General features: G+C 34.6%; 1 protein-coding gene across 3 annotated transcripts in view; it reads left to right on the forward strand.

Annotated features, from left to right (window-relative positions):
• LOC131806354 (venom dipeptidyl peptidase 4-like) overlaps window positions 1-13,654 on the forward strand; it is a 372,031-nt gene that overhangs the window by 348,111 nt on the left and 10,266 nt on the right. For 2 of the 3 annotated variants that reach the window (XM_059130377.1, XM_059130379.1), the window contains 3 exons: window positions 11,219-11,482; window positions 11,546-11,623; window positions 11,880-12,602. In XM_059130377.1, the coding sequence (XP_058986360.1) occupies window positions 11,219-11,482; window positions 11,546-11,623; window positions 11,880-12,602 (1,065 nt within the window). The remainder of the gene's footprint in view (window positions 1-11,218; window positions 11,483-11,545; window positions 11,624-11,879; window positions 12,603-13,654) is intronic. The other variant, XM_059130378.1, reaches the window with a different exon arrangement.

Genomic DNA, 13,654 nt, shown 5'->3' on the forward strand with positions numbered 1-13,654 from the left:
TCGGTTCTTCTTTCAGAAGATCTCTCAGGCCTTCTTTAAGGATACCAGACAGACCTCCTATAAGAAGAATTCCTAGGTCTTCAATTGAAAGATCTATCTGTTTTTTTTTGGAGAAAACTCTTGGAGTTTTCATGAGAAGAACTCTCTCTTCTATGAAAATACCCCTCAGGATTTCTATGAGGTGATCATTAGGAATTCTTTGAGGAATCCTCTCATATCTTCTTCGAAAAGACTCTCCGGATTTTCTAAGAGGTGAGATCTTCTTATGAGGTCTTTCTAAAATGAACTGGGAGTACTTACATTGAACGGCCGCAGGAGAATATAATTTTGCTCATTCTTGAACCTCTCTCTCTCTCTCTGTTAAAAAATGTCACGGTACTTGGTTGCGTATGATTACCGTCAACATGTATACGTCATGGTGGACATAGAGATAAATATCCTTTTTTTATTACTTTGTACAGTTGGAAATCTCACCAAAGTCTCCATTAAAGGGCTTAGTGATTTCTCAGCCATGGATTCGTATTTTTTAATTTTTTCTTTATTTTTATTTTCGGTTTATCAGAAATTGTTTCTCTTTGATTTATCTCTCTCCCAATGCCCGACTCATAGTCGATTTAAAATAATTTAATTAATTAGGGAGATTACAAATGACTTTTATCTGCTGTATTCTAGTATTCGAAGAATATTATAGCCTGAGGATGACTTTTAATTTGCCTAATGTGCCATATCATAATGAAACTCTTCAGGTTGTCCAAATAATCCAACCTCATAATTTCATTATCTTAATCCCCTTTAATAGAAAATTATGTAAGTGATAATTGCCAGTGCCATAATGCAATTTGTCTCAATGGGAGAATGTGACCGGAGGGTGTTCAAAGTTATGTGTTGGCGAAGATGTTGGAAAATAATTTATATTTATAATTATTTTTGGGAAGTTGTTTTCAAAGAATTTTTTGAAATATTTTTGAGGGCAAAATATAGCCGCATTTTTAGTAAAATATTCTTTAAAGACCGTTAACAGTTTTTTTTTTCTAAGTATTTTTTCATAGACTATCCATCGAGGTTATTTGAACATACCTTGTAAGTCGACCTTAAGTCTTGGTTTTTTTTTAAATAATTTTTAAAAGAACTACTACAGGGTAAGATAAAAAAAGACCTGCAACAAAGTCAAACGCCATAATTTTTACATTTGTTGCTCTTTCTTGGACCTCTTTCTCTCTCTCTCTCTCTCTCTCTCTCTCTCTGTTAAAAAAATGTCACGGTGCCTGGTTGCGTATGATTGCCGTCAACACGTATACGACATGATGGACATAAAGAAAAAATTCCTTTTCCTTCGAACGAATTGAGAAACAAGGCTAAAATTTGGCACACATGTTTATTTTGCCAGCTTATGCTCGTAAACGGGCCATGTAGGTCCACGTTTTCATATAGCCCCCATATAACAATATCTCCCATTATTCGGTACTTTGATGATTTTAGCGGCATAATTCACCGGAATTGCTTCAAATTTGGTATTTGAAGTTCGTAATGAATACTACAGCCTATGACAGAAAATTGTCTGTGCATGTCCACGTATTCGTATAGGCCCCATATATCAGTACCTCCCTATATTCGGTATTTTGATGATTTTAGCGTTATTATTCACCGGAGTGGTTTCAAATTACGTCTTTAGAGTTCGTAATGGATACTACAGCCTATGACAGAAAATTGTCTGTGGAGGTCCACGTCTTCGTATAATGCCCATAGAACCGTATTTCCCGATATTCGGTATTTTGATGATTTTAGCGACATTATTCACCTGAAATGTTTCAAATTTGGCATTTGATGTTCGTAATAGATACTACAGCCTAGGACAGAAAATTGTCTGTGCTGGTCCACGTCTTCGTATAGCCCCCATATAAGAGTACCTCCCGATATTCGGTATTTTGATGATTTTAGCCACATCATTCACCTGAATTGTTTCAAATTTGGTATTTGAAGTTCGAAATAGATACTACAGCCTATGACAGAAAATTGTCTGTGCAGGTTCACGTCTTCGTATAGCCCTCATATAACGGTATCTCCCGATATTCGGTATTTTGATGATTTTAGCGTCATTATTCGCCGCATTAGTTTCAAATTACGTATTTAGAGTCCGTAATGGATACTACAGCCTATGACAGAAAATTTTCTATGCATGTCCACGTATTCGTATAGCCCCCATATAGCCGTATGTTCCGATATTCGGTATTTTGAAGATTTTAGCGACATTATTCACCTGAATTGTTTCAAATTTGGTATTTGAAGTTCGTAATGGATACTACAGCCTATGACAGAAAATTGTCTGTGCAGGTGCACGTCTTCGTATACCCCCATATATCAGTACCTCCATATATTCGGTTCTTTGAAGATTTTAGCGACATTATTCACCTGAATTGTTTTAAATTAGGTATTTGAAGTTCGAAATGGATACTACAGCCTATGACAGAAAATTGTCTGTACAGGTCCACGTCTTCGTATAGCCCCCATATAACGGTACCTCCCGATATTCGGCATTTTGATGATTTTAGCGACATCAATTAACCGGAATTGTTTCAAATTTGGTATTTGAAGTTCGTAATAGATACTACAGCCTATGACAGAAAATTGTCTGTGCAGGTTCACGTTTTCGTATAGGCCCCATATATCAGTACCTCCCTGTATTCGGTATTTTGATGATTTCAGCGACATTATTCACCTGAATTGTTTTAAATTTGGTATTTGAAGTTCGAAATGGAAGCTAAAGCCTAAGACAGAAAATTGTCTGTGCAGGTCCACGTTTTCATATAGCTCCCATATAACGGTAGCTCTCAATATTCGGTATTTTGATGATTTTAGCGACATTATTCACCTGAATTGTTTCAAATTTGGTGTTTGAAGTTCGTAATGGATACTAAAGCCTAAGACAGAAAATTGTGTGTGCAGGTCCAGGTCTTCGTATAGACCCCATATATCAATACCTCCTTATATGCGGTATTTTGACGATTTTAGGTACAATACTCACCGGAATTGTTTGAGACGTCGTTTTTGAGGTTCGTAATGGATGCTACAGCCTGTGACAGAAAATTGTCTATGCAGGTCCAGGTGTTCGTATAGCTTCGATATAACGGTACCTCCCTATATAATCGGTATTTTTATGATTTTAGCTACATTATTCAACGTTTATTTCAAGTTTCGAATATGAATATTGTAATGGCTTATGACAAACAAATCCTACGTAAGTGCACGTCGTATAGACCCCAATATAATGGATATATTCGGGAATTTTAAGATTTTAACAGAATTTTTAACGGATTTTATTTTTTTAAGAATTTCCAAATTCCTTCCGAATGGTGGAGGGAGGTATTCAAAGTTTGGCCCGCCGAACTTACTGCTTTTTAACTTGTTTTTCTTCGAATTGATTGCCATTTTTTTTGTTCTCTTTGATTTTTCTCCACAATTTTTTAAAACATTTTTTTTAAATTTTTTATTTTATTAAATGAAAGCAAAAAATATCGGAAATAGCATCAAATTTTAGATTTAGTTTAGATTTGTTCGAATTGGTCACCTTTGGCACGAATTATGTCCTTCAAACAGTCAATGAAACCTTCACACGTTGTGCCCGAATGTTGCTCTGTGGTATTTTGTCCCATTCCCGGCGAAGCGCTTGCTTGAGGTGATCGAAACTTTGGTATTTTTTAGTGCCAATCTTTCTTTCCAAAATACTCCAGACACAATACTCCAACGGGGATTGGTATCCGGAGATTGTTTTGGTGGCCATTGTGCGCTGGAAATGTAGCGAGGAGGAACCTCATTTTGTAACCATTCTTGGGTGCCGCGTGCTGAGTGCGGCGATGCGATTCTGAGTCCTGTTGGAATGTCCAAGGTCTGCTGCGGCCAAAATGTTTGCATGCCCAAGGCTTTAATACACCCTCCAGAATATTTTCGCAATAATGTTGGGCATTTATTCTAATGTCACGGTCGATTAATATGAACGGAGAGCGATCATCGGCTGTTTTGGTGGCTCACACCATCACCATGGCCGGCGCCTGAGTTCCGGTGGCCAACCGAGGGTGCACATTTTCAGCCTACCTCTTTGGCAAGTAAACACGATCATTTTGTTTGTTAACAAGCTGCTGGACAACGAAAGGTGTCTCATCGGAGATTGCCAAATTCAGCAGTTCAGCACTTTCGGCCAAGATAAGCAACTTTTTTAGCTCTTTTGAGTCTATTTTCTTTCTGGTGCGGTATGAGTTCTTGCACTTCTTGGATTTTCAATGGCTTTACCCCGAGCTCATTTTTCAAAATTTGCCGAATATTGCGATATATTCAGGTCATGAGCCATTTTTCGGCCACTGCGACGCGGTTTTCGATCATGGCGCTTCTTTACTTTTCGAACTATCATTTCTGCAGATGTTGCTGTTTTCTTCCGTCCACTTCCTTGACGTCGTCGGGCTACGCTACCTCTAGACACAAAATACTTATTCCCATTTAAATGCTGGAGTGCTCTAACGATAGCCTCTTGTGGTTCTACAGCCAAATATTAAGAAATCACATTATCCGCTTGAATTCCACGAATCGCGAATAACTTTTTTTTTGGAAAATTCTCACCAAAATGCTTTGGTACACTTGTAAACAACATAATGAGCTGTCACTGGAATAATTTTAACAGCTGTCAGAGGAGGGGCCTAGAAATGGCAGCAGTCTGAAGTTGGCTGCAGCTTTTTCATCATTTACCCCTATCTTTTTTAAAAATATTTTTTGAAAATATTTTTTTTTTTAAATATTTTTTGAAAATATTTTCTAAAAATATTTTTTTAAAAATATTTTTTTAAAAATATTTTTTTAAAACAAAAAAAATTTTTTAAAAATATTTTTTGAAATTATTTTCTAAAAATATTTTTTGAAAATATTTTTTAAAAATATTTTTTGAAAATATTTTTTAAAAATATTTTTTAAGAAAAGCTGGAGTCACTTAAAAATTGTTTTTCTCACAAAAATTAATAGCTTACAAATATTTTTTGAAAATATTTTTTAAGAAAAGCTGGAGTCACTTAAAAAATGTTTTTCTCACAAAAATTAATAGCTTACAAGCGTGCGAATTTTGAAAAAAAATTACTCAAAGAAATCTTAAAGATCCATTGACTTACCTTAACAATTGTTTTCTTCAAAAATTCCAAACTATTACCTATCTATGCATCAGCAAAATACCAACAAATTTCTAAGCTTCACCTATGAATGGGTACCACTTTTTCCCATTCCCCACACTTGCCTTTTCAAAAAATCAAAAAAAAAAAAAAAAAACGACAAAACAACACGACAAATTACTTCCCCCAAAGAGCTATGTCATTATGTTCGTCGTCATAAACGTCAAGAAATTAAAACAAAGAAATGGGTAAATAAATATCTTTATTTCTTCTTTCGAAGTTGTCGTCGGTTTTTTTTTTCCTCCTCTAACTGAAATGCTTCATTGCATACAAATATATCCACAAAAAATACCAAAAAAAATATTACTTCAGACATTACGTTCGTTGTCTCGAAGCACTTCTACGAATTTCTTTTCAAGCACTCCATTGGTGTTGCGCAGGCGCAACATAACCGCTTATAAAACAAACAATGACAACAGCAACAACAAACACCATTTACTTTTTGTGGTATCCAGCGACAACAACAACAACAACATCGCCCAGCAATTGCAATAAACCAAGCAACCAACATTCCCGATTTACGTGCCCGGTATGAATAATGACCAGTGTCGAATCTACTTGACTTGTCACTTTTGTCAAAGCAACAAAAACAATAACATTATAAAAAGGCTGGTGATGATAACTTTGATGACTGCGTTGACAAACTACAATTTGTTTAAATTTTAAAATTTTAGGAAAGAGGAAATTTTTAATATGTAATGGCAATGGGTAACTCCATCTGGCAGTATTCTATCAAAATTTTAAGAAGAAAATCCAACCAATAACTAGTACAGCCCGAAAATCTGCCGGTACACACTTTTCCAATATCGAGAATAATTTTTCTTGTCGATAACAACTTTTTTATGGAGAAAAGTTGTCGATAACAACTTTTCCATAACGAAAAGATGTCGATAACAACTTTTCTAGAACGAAAAGTTGTCGATAACAACTTTTCTAGAACGAAAAGTTGTCGATAACAACTTTTCTATAACGAAAAGTTGTCGATAACAACTTTTCCATAACGGAAAGTTGTCGATAACAACTTTTCTATAACGAAAAGTTGTCGATAACAACTTTTCTAGAACGAAAAGTTGTCGATAACAACTTTTCTAGAACGAAAAGTTGTCGATAACAACTTTTCTAAAATGAAAAGTTGTCGATAACAACTTTTCTATAACGAAAAATTGTCGACAACAACTTTTCTATAACGGAAAGTTGTCGATAACAACTTTTCTATAACGGAAAGTTGTCGATAACATCTTTTCTATAACGAAAAGTTGTCGATAACAACTTTTCCATAACGGAAAGTTGTCGATAACAACTTTTCTATGGAGAAAAGTTGTCGATAACAACTTTTCTATGACGAAAAGTTGTCGATAACAACTTTTCTATGACGAAAAGTTGTCGATAACAACTTTTCTATGACGAAAAGTTGTCGATAACAACTTTTCTATGACGAAAAGTTGTCGATAACAACTTTTCTATGACGAAAAGACAACTTTTCTCCATAGAAATATTACTATCGATAACTGTTCTCCATAGAAACGTTTTTATGAATAACTTTTCTTCATAGAAAAGTTGTTATCGACAACTTTTCTCCATAGAAAAGTTGTTATCGACAACTTCGCTCCATAGAAAAGTTGTTATCGACAACTTCGCTCCATAGAAAAGTTGTTATCGACAACTTCGCTCCATAGAAAAGTTGTTATCGACAACTTCGCTCCATAGAAAAGTTGTTATCGACTACTTTTCTCCATAGAACAGTTGATATCGACAACTTTTCTCCATAGATCAGTTGTTATCGACAACTTTTCTCCATAGAACAGTTGTTATCGACATCTTTTCTCCATAGAACAGTTGTTATCGACAACTTTTCTCTATAGAACAGTTGTTATCGACAACTTTTCTTTACAGATAAGATCTTATCGATAACTTCTCTCCATAGAAAAGTTTTTATCGATAACATTTCTTTACAGATAAGTTGTTATCGACAACTTTTCTCCATAGAAAAGTTGTTATCGACAACTTTGCCCCATAGAAAAGTTGTTATCGACAACTTTGCCCCATAGAAAAGTTGTTATCGACAACTTTGCCCCATAGAAAAGTTGTTATCGACAACTTTGCCCCATAGAAATATTGTTATCAACAAATTTTCTCCTCAGAAAAGTTGTTATCGACAACTTCGCTCCATAGAAAAGTTGTTATCGACAACTTCGCTCCATAGAAAAGTAGTTATCGACAACTTTTCTCCATAGAAAAGTTGTTATCGGCAACTTTTCTCCATAGAAATGCTGTTATCGATATTTTTTCTCAATAGAAAAGTTGTTATCGACAAATTTTCTTTTTAGAAAAGTTGTTATCGACAACATCTCTCCGAAGTAAAGTTGTTATCCTATGGAAAAAAGTTGTCGACACTAAATTTTACCCTCGAATTCAGTTATCGATTTTCGATTGAAAATTATACAACAAAATTAATTGCAGTAATAATCGATTTATTTCAAACATTTTTGGAAAGCGAAATGTTGTCATGGCTAAAAGTGGAAGTGAATGTGCGTAGCTGGCTTCCCTGCCCCCCAGTTGCATAATTTCTACAATCGAACGAAATGTAATGCAATTTTTACCACTTAACAAACCAAACTAACCCTAGATGGCACGCACGGTGGTGGTGGTGGTGATCGGGTGGGGAGAGGTGAGCGAGACTATTACAACAGTCTAACCACACATAAACCTGACCACATGGAAATGAAAGCGAAAAAACCAGATCCGAACTGACCGATATCAGCAAACATTTTAACAGGGCTTAAAAATCGGTTATGTGGCATCGGTTTGTTGCAGTTGTTGCTCCTATTGACCCAACATGGGCCGATGGTAAAGTTGTGAATTTTATGTAATTATTTTGTGCAACAACAACGACAACAACAGCATCCCCAACAACAAAAAGCGCTCCAAGCCAGCCAGCCGGCCGGCCAACCAACCAGTCATCCAGCAAACAAACAAACAAATGGACAGTAAGCCCCATCCTGAAATGGTCAAAGTGTCGGTAACTATGCCATCAGTTCGTCGATCGGTCGGGTAGTTAGTCAGTCGGTCTTTGACCACAAATACCGAAATGGGTGAAGTGGGGGTTTAATTGAGATTATAGAAATTCATCTGTGGTTTGTTTGGGGCTGTTTTTTTTTTTTTTTTTCGAATCCGTTCGTATCGGTATTTTGTCTTTATTGGGAAGTTGTTGTTTTTGTTGTTCCTGTTGTTATTGGTTTGGCTTTATTTTTCAATGAATAGAAGTGGATTTTAATATGGTCAAAATTGCGGAAAATTCCATAAGCTGTTGTATTTACAGCAAATGATTTATGGAGCTTAAACACACAAATACACAGATAGACACACACCAACACACACACACACACACACACATATGCAATGGTTGTTGTACAGATGGTTTCCTGGCATGGATTGGAAGGAACAAACGGATTTGAATTTGTCAATAAAGTTGTAAAATTTAATGCGATTATGATAACACAATAGCAACAAAAAAAAAACAAAATTGGTAGTGGAACAAAGCGGTTATGGAAAAAGCGGTTCATAGGAAAGTTGTTATCGACAACTTTTTTCATAGAAGAGTTGTTATCGGCATCTCTTCTCCATAGAAAAGTTGTTATCGATAACTTTTCAATACAAAAGTTGTAATCGGCTACTTTTCTTCATAGAAAAGTTGTAATCGACAACTTTTCTTCATAGAAAAGTTGTTATCGACAAATTTTCTTCATAGAAAATATGTTATCGACAACTTTTCTCGATAGAAAAGTTGTTATCGACAACTTTTCTTTATAGAAAAATTGTTGTCGACAACTTTTCTTTATAGAAAAGTTGTTATCGACAACTTTTCTTTATAGAAAAGTTGTTATCGACAACTTTTCTTTATAGAAATATTGTTATCGATAACTTTTCTTCATAGAAAGGTTATTATCGCTAACTCTTTTTTGTAAAAAGTTGTCATCGATAACTTTTCTCTATAGAAAATATGTTATCGACAACTTTTCTCGATAGAGAAGTTGTTATCGATAACTTTTCTTCACAGAAAAGTTGTTATCGACAACTTTTCTTCATAGAAAAGTTGTTACCGACAACTTTTCTTCATAGAAAAGTTGTTATCGACAACTTTTCTTCACAGAAAAGTTGTTATCGACAACTTTCCTTCATAGAAAAGTTGTTATCGACAACTTTTCTTCATAGAAAAGTTGTTATCGACAACTTTTCTTCATAGAAAAGTTGTTATCGACAACTTTTCTCCTCAACTTTCCTTCATAGAAAAATTGTTATCGACAACTTTTCTTCATAGAAAAATTGTTATCGACAACTTTTCTTCATAGAAAAATTGTTATCGACAACATTTCTTCATAAAAAAGTTGTTATCGACAACTTTTCTTCATAGAAAAGTAGTTATCGACAACTTTTCTTCATAGAAAAGTTGTTATCGACAACTTTTCTTTATAGAACAGTTGCTATCGATAACTTTTCTTCACAGAAAAGCTGTTATCGACAACTTTTCTTCATGGAAAAGTTGTTATCGACAACTTTTCTTCATGGGAAAGTTGTTATCGACAACTTTTCTTTATAGAAAAGTTGTTATCCACAACTTTTCTTCATAGAAAAGTTGTTATCGACAACTTTTCTTCATAGAAAAGTTATTATCGACAACTTTTCTTTATAGAAAAGTTATTATCGACAACTTTTCTTCATAGAAAAGTTGTTATCCACAACTTTTCTTCATAGAAAAGTTGTTATCGACAACTTTTCTTCATAGAAAAGTTGTTATCGACAACTTTTCTTCATAGAAAAGTTGTTATCGACAACTTTTCTTCACAGAAAAGTTGTTATCGACAACTTTCCTTCATAGAAAAGTTGTTATCGACAACTTTCTTTCATAGAAAAGTTGTTATCGACAACTTTCTTCATAGAAAAGTTGTTATCGACAACTTTTCTCCACAGAAAAGGTGTTATCGATAGCTTTTATCCACAGAAAAGGTGTTACCGATAACTTTTATCCACAGAAAATTTGTTATCGATAACTTTTATCCACAGAAAATTTGTTATCGACAACTTGTCTTTTAAGAAGAGTTGTTATCGGCACATTTTCTCTATTAATATATTGTTATCGACAAATTTTCCAAAAAGGAAAATTGTTATCGACAACTTTAAAAAAAGTTAATATTGACAACTTTCCTTCATAGAAAAATTGTTATCGACAACTTTTCTTCATAGAAAAGTTGTTATCGACAACTTTTCTTCATAGAAAAGTTGTTATCGACAACTTTTCTTCATAGAAAAGTTGTTATCGACAACTTTTCTTCACAGAAAAGTTGTTATCGACAACTTTTCTTCATAGAAAAGTTGTTATCGACAACTTTTCTCCACACAAAAGGTGCTATCGATAACTTTTATCCACAGAAAAGGTGCTATCGATAACATTTATCCACAGAAAATTTGTTGTCGATAACTTCTCTCTACAGAAAAGTTGTTATCGAAAAATGTTCTTCATAGAAAAGTTATTATCGTTCATGAAATGTATTTTTGCAGAATTATCGATAACTTTTCTTTATAGAAATATTGTTATCGATAACTTTTCTTCATAGAAAGGTTATTATCGCTAACTCTTGTTTGTAGAAAGTTGTTATCGATAATTTTTCTTTATAGAAAAGTTGCTATCGATAACTTTTCTTTAAAGAGAAGTTGTCGATAACAACTTTTCTATGAAGAAAATGTATACGTAATAACTTTCTACAAAGAAAAGTGGTCGATAACAACTTTGCTTTGCTTATTGACAATTTGTCTTCATGCATTTTCGACATTTCGTTTTTGGAAATAAAATTTCTCCATATAAATGATATCGATTTTTTGATAAAATCTAGGTTGAAACTCAAAATTTTCCAACAGGCATCAGAGATTTCTTAGTTAATTCAATATGTTAATAAAACATATTAATAATACTATTTCCCCTTTCCCTCTTCCCCTTTTCTTGTCTTTTTTATTTTCAGAACCTTGTCCCATCGCCACAAAAATTACGAAAACGTCGTATAATTATCGTGTGCGGCATTCTTATTGCGATTCTAGTGGCTATTGGCATCTATTTTATTGTGACAGCAGGCAGTGATGACTCGACAAATGGCGACGGCAATGGTGGTGGTTCCGGCTCATCCAATGGCATCCATTTGGAGGATATATTACAGGGTAAGCTGTTGTCGCGTTCCTTCAATGGCAGCTGGTCGAATGGACCCAATGTGATCTACAAGGAAAATCATGTAAGTTGTTGTCATCATGCTGTGACCCATCTAAAAGATTTCAATCAAAATGCTACCATGAAGAATTTTCAAAATTTGCAGGCCATTGTGGAGCTGAATGTCAAGACGAAAACGAAAACCACGCTGATGATGGATGAGGCTGTAAGTAGAGAAATTGGCTAGAGTTCTTTGGGAGGGCGGAGAGGATTATGAGGCTCTAATTAACAAAAAATTAAGGGAGAAAGAGATGTGATTTGTTTTCTTTAGAAATTTATTGGAGTGAATGAGAATTATATTACGTGGTTTACACGGGAGTCCAGGAACTGTATTTAAATATTCACATCTCTTTTTCTCAAACTAATTCCTTACCCGTCTTAATTCATCCCTCTATTTCTCTCTCTCTCTCTCGCCTTTTTAGCAACAATATGTGCTCTTTGAGAAATCAGCCGATGGCACTCTCCTGCTTCTGGCCAAGAACTACAAGAAGAACTTCCGCCACAGTTACGAGGCCGAATACGATATCTACAACATTTCCAGCGGACAAATTCAACCGTTGCTCATCCAGAACCAAGTCCATCCCCTGATTTTGGTCCAATGGGCCCCGGTGGGTAATGCCCTCGTCATTAACTTCCAACGCAACCTCTACTACAAGCCAACCGCCTTCGCCCAAGAAATCGCCCTCACCGACGATACGAATTTGGCCATTCTAAATGGTATACCCGACTGGGTGTACGAAGAGGAGGTATTCGCCTCGAATTCGGCCGTCTGGTTCAGTCCCGACGGCAGCCAACTGGCCTTCATCCAATTCGACGATAGTCCAACGCCTGTCATTAACTTCCCCATCTATGGCGAAGCTGGTGATATCCGTTTCCAATATCCCTACAATCGTTTGGTGGCCTACCCGAAGTCCGGCTCACCAAATCCCCGCGTCAAACTGTTTACATCGGATTTAGCAAGAGCTGCTGGTGGTAATACAGACCACTTGACTGAGATCCCACGGCCCAGTGCTCTGAACACAGAAAGTGATTATATTATCACCGTAGTTGATTGGCTAAATAACACGAATGTGCTGTCGGTGTGGATGAATCGGATACAGAATTCGGCCCATTTGCAGATATTCAATGGGCTGAGGAGGCAGGAGGTAGGTATCACTTGATGTTATTTAAGTTGTAAAGACAAAATACTTGAAAGCACTTTTGGCAAAGAAAAAAAATTACTCAATGGAAAATTTTATTATCGATAACTTGTGGCTACGGAAAAGTTGTTTTCGATAAATTATCTATCTATAAAACCCATCATAGATAACTCTATTCAATAGAAAAAATGTTATCGATAGACTTTCTCTATAGAAAAGTTGTTATCGATAATTTTTCTCCATAGAAAATTTGTTATCGATAACTTTTCACTATAGAATATTTTTTATCGATAACTTTTCTCTATAGAAAAACTGTTTTCGATAACTTTTCACTATAGAAAAATTGTTATCGATAACTTTTCACTATAGAAATGTTGTTATCGATAACTTTTCACTATAGAAAAGTTGTTATCGATAACTTTTCACTATAGAAATGATGTTATCGATAACTTTTCTCCATAGAAATGTTGTTATCGATAACTTTTCTCCATAAAAATGTTGTTATCGATAACTTTTCTCCATAGAAATGTTGTTATCGATAACTTTTCTCCATAGAAATGTTGTTATCGATAACTTTTCTCCATAGAAATGTTGTTATCGATAACTTTTCTCCAAAGAAATGTTGTTATCGATAACTTTTCTCCATAGAAAAAGTGTTATCGATAACTTTTCTCCATAGAAAAAGTGTTATCGACAACTTTTCTCCATAGAAATGTTGTTATCGATAACTTTTCTCCATAGAAAAAGTGTTATCGATAACTTTCCTCTATAGAAAAACTGTTTTCGATAACATTTCACTATAGAAAAGTTGTTATCAATAACTTTTCACTATAGAAAATTTGTTATCGATAACTTTTCACTATAGAAAAGTTGTTATCGATAACTTTTCTCTATAAAAAAGTTGTTATCGATAACTTTTCTCTATGGAAAAACTGTTATCGATAACTTTTCTCTATAAAAAAGTTTTTATCGATAACTTTTCTCTATAAAAATGTTTTTATCGATAACTTTTCTCTATAGAAAAATTTTTATCGATCACTTTTCTCTATAGAAAAACT

The sequence above is a fragment of the Musca domestica genome, unplaced genomic scaffold (assembly GCF_030504385.1).
Source record: "Musca domestica strain aabys unplaced genomic scaffold, Musca_domestica.polishedcontigs.V.1.1 73, whole genome shotgun sequence".
Lineage (NCBI taxonomy): Eukaryota > Metazoa > Arthropoda > Insecta > Diptera > Muscidae > Musca > Musca domestica.